This window comes from Pongo abelii, chromosome 10, assembly GCF_028885655.2.
Source record: "Pongo abelii isolate AG06213 chromosome 10, NHGRI_mPonAbe1-v2.0_pri, whole genome shotgun sequence".
NCBI lineage: Eukaryota > Metazoa > Chordata > Mammalia > Primates > Hominidae > Pongo > Pongo abelii.
Genome location: NC_071995.2, coordinates 78,101,540 through 78,115,476, shown reverse-complemented (window position 1 = coordinate 78,115,476; position 13,937 = coordinate 78,101,540). Strand labels below are relative to the sequence as shown.

At 37.3% G+C, this 13,937-nt stretch overlaps 1 protein-coding gene across 6 annotated transcripts in view; it reads left to right on the top strand.

The window, feature by feature from the left end:
- Window positions 1-13,937, top strand: part of PPP1R12A (protein phosphatase 1 regulatory subunit 12A) — a 166,306-nt gene that overhangs the window by 13,747 nt on the left and 138,622 nt on the right. The window contains exon 1 of one of the 6 annotated variants that reach the window (XM_054527433.1): window positions 13,033-13,104. The exons of the other annotated variants lie outside the window; for them this stretch is intronic. Within the exon in view, the coding sequence (XP_054383408.1) occupies window positions 13,054-13,104 (51 nt within the window). The 5' untranslated portion in view covers window positions 13,033-13,053. Of the gene's footprint in view, window positions 1-13,032; window positions 13,105-13,937 lie in introns of those variants that run through there. 6 annotated transcript variants of the gene reach the window in all.

Below are 13,937 nucleotides of genomic sequence, written 5' to 3'. Positions count from 1 at the left end.
TTTTTCTTTTTTGTGTTATTTATGTAGTTTCAGCTTTCTTTTTATATGATCTGTCCTCCTTCTTACATGATCCATATCTTATTTTTTATATCAGTCTTCCATTTACTAAGCTAGAATCTCAGGGTCTTTTTCTGTTTTCTCCTCACTTGCATTCAGTCCATCTCCTCTACCATGCACACACCTAAAAAAAAAAATCATCTTTTATATATTCATTTAACATATATTAAAGGTCTCTTCTGTGCCGGACACTATTAAGTGCTGAGGAGACACATTTTTGAGCAAAAATATACCAACAATACCCTCATAGAGTCGACAGTAAAATGAAATTAGCCATTTGGGAAATGCAAATCAAAACCACAATGAGATACTAGTTCACACCTACTAGGATGGCTATAATAAAAAAGAGATAACAAGTAGTGACTAGGATGTTGTATTAGTCCTGTTTTCTGTTGCTTATAACAGAATACCAGAAACTGGATTATTTAAAAAGATTTACTTATTACAGCTATGGAGGCTAAGAAGTCCAAGGTTGTAGGGTCAACTCTGGTGAGAGCCTTCTTGCCTGTTGGGACTCTGTAGAGAGTCCTGAGGCAGCACAGGGTATCACATGGTGAGGGGGCTGAGTGTGATAGTGTGCTCAAGGTCTCTCTTCCTCTTCTTAGAAAGCCACAAGTTCCACTCCCATGATAACCCATTAATTCATTAACCCTTTAATCCATGAGTGGATTAATCCATTTGTGAGAGAAGAGCCCTCCTGATGCAGTCACCTCCCAAAGTCTCCAGCTCTCAACAGTGCCACATTAGGGATCAAGTTTCAGCATGAGTTTTAGGAGGGATATTTAAATCACAGCAGATATGGAGAAATTGGAACCCTCATGCACTGCTGGTGGTAATAGTAAGATGGTACAGCCACTTTCAAAACAGTCTGGCATTTTCTCAAAAGGTTAAACAGAGTTACCATATGACCCAGCAGTTCTACTCTTAGGTGTATACTCAAGAGAATTGAACATGTGTCCACACAGAAATGTGTATAGTAATGTTCATGGCAGCATTATTGATGATAGCCAAAGATGAAAACACAAATGTCTTATCAGCTGATGAATAAAGTGATATGTTTTGTCCCTGGAACCAGCAGAATATTATTCAGTAGCAAAAAGGGGGTGCTGATAATTCCTACAAAGATGAATCTTAAACATGCTAAGTGAAAGAAGCCAGTCACAAAAGACCACATGGTGTATGATTCCATTTATATGAAATGTCCAGAATAGGCAAATCTGTGTATGAAGCAAGAAGGCAGATAAATGGTTGCCAGAAACTAGAGGTGTTGAGGGGAGTTGGTGAATAACTGCTAATGGGTACAACTTTTTAGGGTGACAAAAATGTTGTAAAATTGTGCTGATGGTTGTACAGCTCTGTGAATCTGTTTATTTGTACACTTTAAATGGGTTATTTTATGGTATGTGAATGATATCTCAAACATTTAAAAAAGTGAACGTATATATTTATCAGTGTTTACTAGTAAAAATCGAGGCACTGACAGAGCCAGAGTAATTATCTTCTATCAGTCCCCCAGCCTCAGCCTAGGCTTGGTATTAGTCACTATAATTATGATGGTGAACAGAACAGCCAGACATTGCCCCTGCCCTAACACAGCTTGTAGTCTACTGGAGTGTATAGATAATACACAGGCAATTATGAATTTACATCAGTTATGTGTAATGATATGTAATGGTAATAATACAATATGGAAGCTTATGAAGGCATATTTCACCTAGGTTGGGGGAGGGGAGAAGACTTTTTTTTTTTTTGAGATGGAGTCTCACTCTGTTGCCCAGGCTGGAGTGCAGTGGCATGATTTCAGCTCACTGCAACTTCCACCTCCTGGGTTCAAGCAATTCTCTTGCCTCAGCCTCCTGAGTAGCTGAGATTACAGGCATGCGCCACCATGCCTGGTTATTTTTTGTATTTTTAGTAGAGATGGGGTTTCACCATGTTGGTCAGGCTGGTCTTGACCTTCTGACCTTGTGATCCACCCGCCTCGGCCTCCCAAAGTGCTGGGATTACAGGTGTGAGCCACCGCGGCCGGCTGAGAAGACTTTCTGGATAAAGTTGATGTTTGAACTGCTCAGTGATGAGTCAGTGTCAGCCAAGGTTGTTAGGGAGGGAAGATGATGGGAAACTATTTCAGAGAGAGGGAGAATAGCATGTGTAAAGACCTGGAAGTGAACAGAAGTGCTGAAGGATTTTTTTTTTTTTTTTTTTTTTTTTTTTAATAAGACAGAGTCTTGCTCTGTCTGGAGTGCAGTGGCGTGATCTCAGCTCACTGCCACCTCTGTCTCCTGGGTTCAAGTGATTCTCCCACCTCAGCCTCCGGAGTAGCTGGGATTACAGGCGCATGCCACCACGCCTAGCTAATTTTTGAATTTTTAGTAGAGACAGGGTTTCGCCATGTTGGCCAGGCTGGTCTCGAACTCCTGACCTCAAGTAATCTGCCCGCCTTGGCCTCCCAAAGTACTGGGATTATAGGCGTGAGCCGCTGCGCCTGGCCAGTTGAAGGATTTTAATCAGGTTAAATGGACAACCAATTTTTCTTTTTTAAGAAAAATCACTTTTGGCTGCAGTGTGGACAAGGCACTGAAAAGAGAGGACAAAGCTGAAGGTAGAGAGACATATGAGGAAGTTGAGTAGTCTGAGAGAGATAGCTATGAGATGAACTAACTTAGTGGCAGGAGGGTTGGAAAATAGTAGATGGACTTAAAATATATTTATGAAATAGAATTGGTAGGAATTGGAGGTGGATTGGCTTGAGGGATTATTTAAAGATGTGCATGCACCTGTTTTCTGGTTTGGACAACTAGGTGATGAAGGTGCTTTTCACAGCATGCAGTAAATATTGTGTGCTTACTGTATAGGTCAGCAGCAGAGTATTGATATTGCAGAATGATACTGGAGGAGACAGTCAAGTAAACAAGAAATGAAAATCAAGTGTAAAATGTACGCTAAAGGCTATCTATACAGGATGTTGTGCACACATGGAGGAGGGGTGGCCTAATTATAATTAATACATGGAGATCATGCTTGGAGTGTGGTTTCTTCCTTGGATTTAGTCTGTTCTCTTACGTGCCTCTGATTCCCTGGAAATGTGAAAACCAAGTAGAAAACAATTTATGAACATACAGAAAAAACGCAGGATACAGATTCGTGATTTTTTTTTTTTTTAAGGTTTCAGTGAACTGCCTAAAAATATATGCAAAATTTTGTTTTTCTGTACTTTTCAGTTCAGAAGACTTAGTAAAGAACTTCTAAGTAAAGCCAAATTTACTTTTATGGTATTATGTATGTGGCAGAGGTGTATGGGGAGGAGTGGATCACAGAACTGTTGGAGAGGAATAAAGGAGTGGTAGTAGTAACGATCTACAAGTCTTTTATTGACTGAAATAGTACGCTATGAAAATAAAGTCACAGGTTAAAATAGGTGAGAGTACATTTTTTCAGAGCATGTTGGATTTTTCTAATTGTATAGTGAAAGAATTTTAACAATCTCTAACTTCTCAGTTTCTAAATTTACTAAATGGTATTTTTCAGGGAAAATAAAGGTAAAATATTAGTTACAACTAAGAAACTTAACACCTTTATACACTTTTTATGCCTAATAGATTTAATGTTTTTTCTTTTTTGCTCAAAATATTACAGGACTTGCTTTGAGTATTTGATTGAGGGTTTTTTGCATGTTTTAATATTTTTAAAAGTTGCAGTTAATGAGGAAAGTAATAGTGTACGAAAGGTTGGGCTATTTTGACTTTGAGTAAGCATCAGCAGATTTGTTTCGGCTTATATGAAATAGGAAATCATTGTTATATATTAAACTCTTTTTCTTTCTTTTTTTTTTTTTTTTGAGACAGAGTCTCGCTTGGTCACCAGGCTGGAGTGCAGTGGCGCGATCTCGGCTCAGTGCAACCTCCGCTTCCCAGGTTCAAGCAATTCTCCTGCCTCAGCCTCCCGAGTAGCTGGGATTACAGGCACGTGCCACCACGCCCAGCTATTTTTTCTATTTTTAGTAGAGACGGGGTTTCACCATGTTGGTCAGGCTGGTCTCGATCTCGTGACCTCGTGATCCACCCGCCTCGGCCTCCCAAAGTGCTGGGATTACAGGCATGAGCCACCGCGCCCGGCCAAAACTCTTAACTCTGTATAACATGGCATCTTTTTCCCTTTTCAACCCATCCTTGACATTTACAGCCAGTCTTTATATGTGGGAATACTATATAAGTTTTTCTCTCTTTAAAAACACTCAAATGTAAAAAACGTTAATTGCAAGACAGTATGTATGGTATGAGCCCTTTGGGGGGTTATTTGCATAGGGAAAAAATCTAGTAAAGTACCTCAACTGTTAACAATGGTTGTCTCTGGGAGGGAAATACAGATTTTGAATTATGTCACTTTTGGATCTTTTACAACAAGCAGAAAAAAAAAAAAGAAAAATCTCAATTGGAGAAAAATGCCTAAATGGCTATTCCCAGTAATATTTTATGGATTAAATATAGAAACACATCGATATAACTAATGAATTTTAGTTTGCTAGTGTTTGGCCACTCAAAGAAGCTGGTGTTGATGGTTCAGTATTTATTTCTGTATTATACTTGCCTTTTTTCTGAACCTTTTATTTCATGAGGAATGACTGCTTGACGATGTGATGAACACCTTGGGAGAGTATTTTAAGCAAATAATGGAATTCTGGATATGGTTAGATGTATTTTGTAGCTTTTTGCAAGTGGACTACAGAAAGTTCAGAGAAAAGCTAAGTATAATTACCAAAAAGGCAAGTCATTTTTGAAGGACAAAGGGGTTTTAAAGGATAAAATTTGGATTTTAGAATTTTAAACAATTCCGATAGGAGATAATGTGAAGAAAGAATTAGAATAAAATTTGGATTTTAGAATTTTAAACAATTCCAATAGGAGATAATGTGAAGAAAGAATTAGAAAAGCAGTTTTATACAGTATGCTCTTTTGCCCCATTCTTTATGAATGTATGAAGCATTTGTCGATGAATATCCCTCTAAGAATGAATTGAAAAAACAGCCCCAAGTCTCTTAGAATTAGAAATGTTGAAGCCCATAGTTACGTGAATTTTGTGAAAATATTTTTGAAGGCAGTGAAAAGAGGACTTTTAAAATTTATAAACCAGAACAAGAATAGGAAGATGGAAGGCAACTGATGGAATGGCTTTTAATTTACATACACATTTGTTGTTTATAGGTACATTTGTTGTTTATAGGTACATTTGTTTAAAATGGTCTACTCTACACTGGCAAAATTCTAATATCCACTATTAAACAGATAGTTGTGGAAGAGACTGTGTTGAACACTAGATGCTAGTTTGAGTTTTCTGAAAACAAGTTATATTGACCTATCTTTACTTCCTTTTTGGTCAAGGTTTAGAAACATAACTGGGGGAAATGTTGCAGACAGTATAGCTTGATTTTTTTTGTAAAGCGCATGGAAAGGCTCTTGTTATATCTTTACGGTTAACATGACAAAAATTTGGCATGAATATTATCAGGATTAGGCTAACAGCTGGGTGAACTACTGTATACATGTCAGCCTGCAGATTGATCACTCAGTGTCAACCCAAAGGGAAGACTAACATAGTGGTCCTTGTGTTCTTAATCTTGACCCTATCCTGTGTAACATTTAAGCAGATAAAGCTGTAGGAGCTGAGAGAGAACTTCAAAAAGCATAAAATAGTGGGTTTTAAATAATAAGATGAAAAGATAATGGGTATTAATTTAAAATTCCACATTAAAAATGGATGAGTGTAGGTTGGTAGAGATCATTTTTGACAGACATATGAGAAATAAGTCATTGGAAGTTTAACAGCAAGCCTGGTGTCTGACAACAGTATAATAATTTTAAAATATACCAATTTAATGTAAAGCAAAAATAGTGTTAAGCCTAGATTTAAAAAAAAAATCTATTCTGCATTGTAAGAGCACATCTGTAGAATGTGTCTAGGTTTTTAGATTTGTTTGCTGTTCAGCAGATCTTACCAATGACCTGCCAAGGGAATGGCTTCATATAACAAAGTTAGTTCTACAGAGAAAAACAAACCTGTGTTCCAATTTTTTTTTCTAGAATTGTTAACAAATTTATACATAAACATGCATACATTCTCACACATAAGCACACGTACTTCACAGTATGGTACTTGGAGTCTTAAAATGCCCTAAGATTCCCAGAACTCCATCTGGGAATGCATACATTCTCACACATAAGCAAGCACACGTACTTCACAGTATGGTACTTGGAGTCTTAAAATGCCCTAAGATTCCCAGAACTCCATCAACTCAATTATTTTCTTATGAGCCCCTTGAAAAACAAAAAGGAATCAATTTTCAAAGCCGCGTACTTACCTGCAGTGTTAGACCAACCTCTAGTAGGAAAATGGTAGAAGGATTTTGTGCATATATTAGTTAGGAGTCTTGGTTGTGAGTAAGAAAAGCCCATTGGAACCGGCCTAAATAATTTATAAGATTATAATATCTTATAGAACTGGGGCTTCTGGAATGAATTAGAATCAGGTACTGTATGCAACTCAAGAAGTTCTCTAAGTTTCTCGTTTCTAACAAATCCAGATTATTCTTTTTTATAGCAAACTAGATTTTTTGTTTTCCCAGTTTAAAAAGGCAGAAAATAAGGTCACTTCCAGAGTTTACATTCTGGTCTAGTTATCTAGAGAGATTTATCTCCTTCTGAGTTCTAATTCCAGATTTCCAGGAAAGGGACCAAATGATCCATCTCAGGTTATTCATGTATCATACAAGGACATCAGTGGTGGCTGATGGGGCTGAACCCCTCTAAAAAAACATACTTACTCTAACTGTAATCATGTATTTTGAGGAGATGATGGGGACATAAAACTGGAAATAAGTGAGTTCAGAAAGATGCCAGTATCGATTGTATAAATGTACAGTCTGTAGAAATAAGTACAAACAAATATTAAAGAAATTTTAAATCAGCAGTTATCAGACTTTTTGGTTTTAGGACCACCTTTATAATATTAAAAATGAAGGACACACTATCCAAATAAATAAAACTGGGTAAATATGAATATCGGTATATTATATCAATGTTATTATCCTGATTATATTATATTATAGTTTTGCAAAGTTTTACCATTAGAAACTAGACAAAGGGATATCTTGGTATTATTTCTTACAACTTCATGTGAATGCACATTACTGCAATAAAATACCATTTTTAATTTTTTGTCTGTTATTATTTTAATGCTAAAAAAAAATTGAGGAACCCAAAGAGGTTTTTGTTTATGTTGGCTGTCTGTAGTTACCAAATTAGAAAATAAAGTTGAAAAAAACTTTTAAATGTTTATTTTAAAATAATAACCCATTACGTTCCAACATAAATATTATGCTTATGAAAAATAGATGTATTTTACAAAACAAAAAGAGTGGCATCGTTTTACATTTTTGGAAATTTTTTTAAATGTCTTAATTAAGACAGCTGGATTCTCATATCCACTTCTGCATCTAGCCTATTGTGATGTCACGTACAAGCTCCTGGAAAACTCCATCATATGCTTGTAAGAGAATAAGAGTATTCACCTTGTAGACTTCTGTAAGGGGCTAAGAGAAACACTGAGCTAAATAATTGAGGAGGTATACTATGTTCATGGCTTGTAAGACTGTGAGTATTGTAAAGATGTTCTTCCGAAACCAATCACAGATTTAATACAAGTCCAAACAAAATCCCAGATATGTGTGCATTGTGTGTTTGTGTATGCATGTGTGAAAAATGGTAAATTGATATAAAAATGAAAAAGACCAGGCACAGCCAAGTCAGTCTTTAGGAACAAGAAAGTGAGAGGACTGACCGACTCTGATGGACATTAAGACTTATAAAGCCACAGTAATTAAGACAATGTGGTGTTAGTGCAAAATTAGACAACAAACTAATGGATCAGAATAGAGTCTGGAAAAAGATCCAGACAGACATGGACACTTGATTTATAATAAAGGTGGCATTTCAGAAAAGTGGGGAAAAGAGAGTCTTGTCAACCTGTCTATATGGGGAAAAAGTTCATCTTGATCTCCCCCTGTACCTTATACCATACACAAAAATAAATTCCAGGTGGATTGTAGATCTAAATGTGAAATACAAAAGTAATAGATACTCTAGAAGGTAACTATGAGATTATCTTCCTAACCTTTGGGTAGGGAAAAGATTTTTAAACAGGACACAAAAAAGATTATTACCCATAAAGGAAAAGATTGTGTGTGCATGTGCGTGTGCACATGCGTGTTTTAAACAACAAAAATACACAGATGCATCACAAAAGAAAATATTCCATTGGTAATAAACATACAAAAAGTTATTCAATCTCATTCACCAGAGAAATGCAAATTAAGAGCACAATAGATATCAGCACATATCCACTGGAATGGCTAAAATTACAAAAGACTGATAATATGAAATGTTGGGAAGGGATGTAGAGAAACTAGAATTCTCATACACTGCTAGTATAAGAAGTATGTGAGATTTCAAATATATTCAAATATATTTAAAATTTGTTTGTCTCTTGCTTGGTTGTACATATGCAGTAGCAATGGAAACGTACTCTATGGATTAATACACATTTTAAAGCTAAAATTCCACAGGAGATTGCTGAAGGTTTTTGTTAAAGTGATTGGTTATAAAAATGTTTATAGTTGATAGGGATTCTCTTATTATGATTAGGTGATAATTATATTATCAGAGATTCATTAATTTTATTTCTTTTTTCTTTTTTTTTTTTTTTTTTATTTTAAATCAGGCTTTCCTCTGTCACCCAGGGTAGAGTGCAGTGGCACAATCACGGCTCACTGCAGCCTTGACCTCCTGAGCTCAAGCAGTCCTCCCACCTCAGCCACCTGAGTAGTTGGGACTATAGGTGCATGCCATCATGCCCAGCTAACTGTTTTTTATTTTTTTGTAGTTGAGGGTCTCACTATGTTGCCCAGGCTGTTCTTGAACTCCTGGGTTCAAGCGATCCTCCTGCCTTGGCCTTCCGAAGTGCAGGGATTACCAGTGTGAGTCACCATGCCTGGCAGTGTTTCATTAATTTAAAAAATGTTTGCCTGCCTTGTGTGTGCCAGTCATAATATTGGGAGCTAGGGAATACAGAGATTAGCAAAACAAGACCCTCTTCTCATTAAATGTATCAATGCAAGTTGTATTAAGTATTTTGAAGGAAAAGTATAAAGTGTTGTACAAGAACAGAAGGTTTTGAGAGTTTGGATGGAGTCTCTGTGAAAGTCATGATTGAAGTGAGAACTGAAAGACCAGTAGTTGTAACTTGGTAAAGAGTTGATGGTCGAGGGTGGAGAGATAGGTTCTGGTCAGAGCAAAGCCGTTTGGAGAAAGCATGCTCAGCAGAGGAACTAGAAGGCCAGTGTGACTGGAGCACAGTGGGTGAGAAGAATGGTACAGCAAACAGTATAGAGATAGGTTGAGGTCAGATCTAGCAGGATCCAGGAGACCTTGGTAAGCTCATTTTCACACTAGACCCCTAGAAATGCATTAAAGTGTTTTAATTGCTTTAGTGCTAATCAGATTTGCATTTTTAAGAGACGGCTGCTGGCTGTGGAACAGATTGGGTGGGGGGAATGGGAGGTGGAGAGGAGAGTTGTGCCTGGAGGCCAGTTCCAGAGGCTAATACGGGAGTAGAGGCAAGAGCTCTTTCTCAGATGGCTTCAAGAGCTCTTTCTCAGATGGCTTTTCAGTCGAAAGCTGGTGCTTTACAAGATGTTAAAAGGCATGCTAAGTAAAAAAAAAAAAATTATGATATGTTTGGGAGATGCTCCATTAAACAAGGTAAAACAGATTTTGTTAGAATTTTTAATAGTCTTTTAAAAAAAAACCTTTTATTTCAGGTTTCAGGGTACATGAGCAGGTTTGTTATATAGTTAAAGTGCATGTCATGGAGGTTTGGTGTACAGATTATTTTGTCATCCAGGTAATAAGCTAGTATTCGATAGGTATTTTTTCTGATCTTCTCCCTTCTCCCACCCTCCACCCTCAGGCCCCTGTGTCTGTTGTTGCCCTCTTTGTGTCCATGTGTTTTTGTTGTTTAGCTTCCACTTGTGAGAACATGCAGTATTTGGTTTGCTGTTCCTGTGTTAATTCGCTTAGGATAAAATGCACTGAAGAGGAGAGAGGCTGAGGAAGGAGCTGAAGCCGAGTGATAGAAATGGAATCTCAGGGTGTTGCGCCTGGAGGGTTGTTGGTTTTAGGAAATGGAAAAAAGGTGTGTGAAAAAAGAGTGGGAGGATGGATTGTAGCAAGCTTGGAAGTGTAGACTTAATTCATAAATTGTGAATTTCTAACAGTAGATTAAATGAACTAAGGGCTACTGCAGAAAGATTAATTTGGTAGTAGGGGTAAATAGGTTAGGACATGGCTGCTAGCAAGCCATTTCAGTAGTTCACCTTAGAGATAAAAATATCCCTTCCATTCTCTCTGATTTTATTTGATGCTGTGTAAGTGTTCTATTTACTGAAGAAGTTATGGGGGTTTTTTGGTTAGTGATTTATATTGATCTTCAGAATTCTGTGCTTAAGTTTCAAGTGATTTGTGTTAGAAATTAAGAAGTTGGGGCTTTTTACTTTCTACTTTCCCTTTTCAAATCAGTAATACTAACTTGTTTAGCCACTAGCTATATTCTGTATTTTAATAGATATATATACTTAACTCTAAACTAGTAAATTACTAAATGATTTGAACTGTTAGTATTCATCTTTGTGTTATGACTAGCCTTTGAAATTGGATGTGTTTATGTGTGTTTGTATACATATATACATGCATGTTCGAATAATGCATTAACTTTAAGGAGTGAAATCATAGTAGAATAAACTAGATTTAAAACATTTTAATTTTACATAGCTCTTATAAGATTGGAAAATTTTTTTTTTTTTTTTAAGAATAAAGTCATGGGGATTATACTTTGAAGTATACTTTTTAAGGTTCTATTTATGTATTTATTTATTTATTTGACGGAGTCGTGCTCTGTTGCCCAGGCAGTGGCGCCATCTCGGCTCACTGCAACCTCCCACCTCCCAGGTTCAAGCAATTCTTGTGCCTCAGCCTCCCGAGTAGCTGGGATTACAAGCGCCCAGCACCAAGCCCAGCTAATTTTTGTGTTTTTAGTGGAGACAAGGTTTCTCCATGTTGGCCAGGCTGGTTTCGAAGTCCTGACCTCAGGTGATCCTCCCGCCTCATCCTCCTAAAGTGCTGGGATTACAGGCATGAGCCACTGTGCCTGGTTTTAAGGTTCATTTTAATTAGATGTTGTAGTTATCCCATCCCATTATGTTTGAATTAGGTCTTTTAGACTAATTCAGATTGGCTCTTTTCTCATCCAGTAAACTGCTTTCTTCTTTATCCCCATCCAAATGATAAATGTTATTTGTTGTCAGTTTACAAAATGATTCCTCCCCTTTTTTATTATAAAAATAATATGACAGGCTGGGCGGGGTGACTCAGGCCTGTAATCCCAGCACTTTGGGAGGCTGAGGCGGACGGATCACCTGAGGTCAGGAGTTAAAACAGCCTGGCCAACATGGTGAAACTCTGTCTCTACAAAAATACAAAAATTAGCCGGATATGATGCCTGGGCAACAGAGTGAGACTCTGTCTCAAAACATTGTCAACAACAACAACAACAAACCAATATGACATTAAGCAGAGGCTGTAGTTGGGATGCAGAATTTTTTTTTTTTTTTAAGACGGAGCTCTGTCACCAGGCTGGAGTACGGTGGCACGATCTTGGCTCACTGCAGCCTCCACCTCCCGGGTTCAACGATTCTCCTGCCTCAGCCTCCTGAGTAGCTGGACTACAGGCGCCCACCAACACACCCAGCTAATTTTTGTATTTTTAGTAGAGACAGGGTTTCACTGTGTTGGTCAGGATGGTCTCCATCTCTTGACCTCGAGATCTGCTCACCTTGGCCTCCCAAAGTGCTGGGATTACAGACATGAGCCACCATGCCCAGCCGGGGTGCAGAACTTTTAAGTTCATACTGTAACAGATTCTAGTAACAGTTGTGGGAATTAATATCTGAGTCTTCAGAAGGACCTATTTGGGAATTAACATCTTTGAGACTTCAGAGGGACCTATTTGGTTGGAATAGTAAATAGTAAACACTTATATAATAGTATTTAAGGATATAACAGACATGCCTTAGGCGGTTACATTATCACATTAATCATATGAGGTATTATTCATTTTATTATTCCATTAGACCTGTGAAGAAAATGAGGTACAGATGTGACTGCAAGGTCACAACAAAGCTTATAAATTACAGAGCTGGGAGTTGAACCTGAGAAGTTTGACTGAACACTGTTCTCACAAACACTATGCCATAGTGCCTCTGAACTACTTGAATCACCAGGTTCCATCCTCATGGTATCCTTAAGAATCTTAAGGATCTTAATTATAGGACAATTGGTAGGCCAGAACAAATCTGGTAGGTCAGTTATCTCCTAAAGCTACCCCAATGGGGTGTTCCAGAAACTTCCTGGATGCATCCAGGGTACACCAAGGTCTTACTCTTGCCAGCTAATGTGTTCTGTTGCTCTAGGGCTCACTGTTTATAATCACGGGTGGTATACAACAAGAAATTGAGAATCCTGTTGGCATATGGTTATTTGATCAGCCTTTGATTTTGAATAACTTTATCTGAACACTGTTAACATATAATGACTAAAATCTAACACCAAACTAGCTGGTCACAGGTCTTCTGTTAGTATTTTATATTTCCATTAACTTCTTTAAAATGTTCCTATATCAGAAGACATTGTGTAAAAGCCTTATTAAATGCTTCTGTTTCATTTTCAATTTAACTATATGAGATTATATACCTGATTTTCTCCTAGCTTCTGCTTTCATATTAAGTCATTTCTTCCATTACTGAAATCTTGTTTGTTTTTATTGGATAATCTGATTCCAAGTTTAGAACTTCTATGTTTTAAAGGACTGTGGATGACAAGGAGATAAAAAATGAAAAGACTACAAGAAAAGCAGTTCCTAGTTTCAGCAAAAAATTCAAAGGTATTTGGGTCTTCTATTATTAAGTGCTCTTTTCCTATTTTGGAATAAAAGTAAAGCTAGAGTCTAGTTTAGGTATGGTAGTTATCATAGATGCTTCCACTACTACAAACAGTGTGTTCTTTGAAGATCGGAAATAATTAAATACAATGCTTTGGATCCTCGCCCTGTTTTAAATAGAAATGAATTTTCAGAAAGGATTCTACTCTTTAATTACTGTGCAAGACACTGTAAGAGTTAACATTGTTTAAAGAAAGTTTTATATGGGAAAGATCAATTGTTAGTTAGCATCCTAACTAAACGTTTTCAACCCCAGATACCCATTCTTATGAAGAAATCTATTCTTCAGAAATTTGGTGTATGTAGCAAGCCGTCTGATTGTTCCTTAGGCTAATAATGGAGGTCACTCCATTAAAAGTACTGTGAACCACTATTATATACCACAGAATACAGTATAGCAGTCTTCCAATTTTTAAAGAAAGATACATAGATATAGAGGCTAGGTCTTGCTTTGTCTCCCAGCCTGGAGTACAGCAGCAGGATCATAATTCAATATAATCTTGAACTCCTTGGCTCAAGCAACCCTCCTGCTTCAGCCTCCCGAGTAGCTGGGACTACTGGCACACACTACCACCCCAGCTAATTTTTACATTTTTTGTAGAGATGGAGTCTTGCTGTGTTGCCCAGGCAGGTCTTGAACTGCTGGCCTGAAGTGATCTCCTCCCTTGGCTTCCCAAAGCACTGGGATTACAGGCGTGAGCCACCATGCCTGAACAGATTTATTTTTATAAACAGTAATAAAGTTATGTTAAGCCCAGATAGTGAAAGTAGGCAAT